At 53.9% G+C, this 243-nt stretch overlaps 1 protein-coding gene across 1 annotated transcript in view; it reads left to right on the top strand.

Moving 5' to 3' along the window:
* Positions 1-168, top strand: part of CEP131 (centrosomal protein 131kDa) — a gene marked incomplete at both ends in the record, with an annotated part of 5923 nt that extends 5755 nt beyond the window's left edge. The window contains 1 exon segment of the mRNA XM_010013150.1: positions 66-168. Within this exon segment, the coding sequence (XP_010011452.1) occupies positions 66-168 (103 nt within the window).
* Between the last annotated feature and the right edge of the window lie 75 nt (positions 169-243).

The following is a 243-nucleotide window of genomic DNA, read 5'->3' as shown; positions in this document are numbered from 1 at the left end:
CCAGGCTTAACCGGGCTCTTCTCCCCCCGCTTGTCACTGACGTTCTCCCATTTGCTTCCAAACAGGAGATTAAGAAGCTGAAGGAACTGATGAGCGCAACCGAGAAGATCAGGCGGGAGAAATGGATCGATGAGAAAACCAAAAAGATCAAAGAAATCACTGTGAAAGGTACGAGCACGTTCCCTCGGTGGCTGGAGTGGGGCTGGTGCAGGGGTCACATCCGTGCTGGTCCGTGTCTGCAGG

This window comes from Nestor notabilis, unplaced genomic scaffold, assembly GCF_000696875.1.
Source record: "Nestor notabilis isolate BGI_N333 unplaced genomic scaffold, ASM69687v1 scaffold28030, whole genome shotgun sequence".
NCBI classification, from domain to species: domain Eukaryota; kingdom Metazoa; phylum Chordata; class Aves; order Psittaciformes; family Psittacidae; genus Nestor; species Nestor notabilis.
Note: the sequence above shows the minus strand (reverse complement) of the source record. Positions and strands in the feature narration are given on the sequence as shown.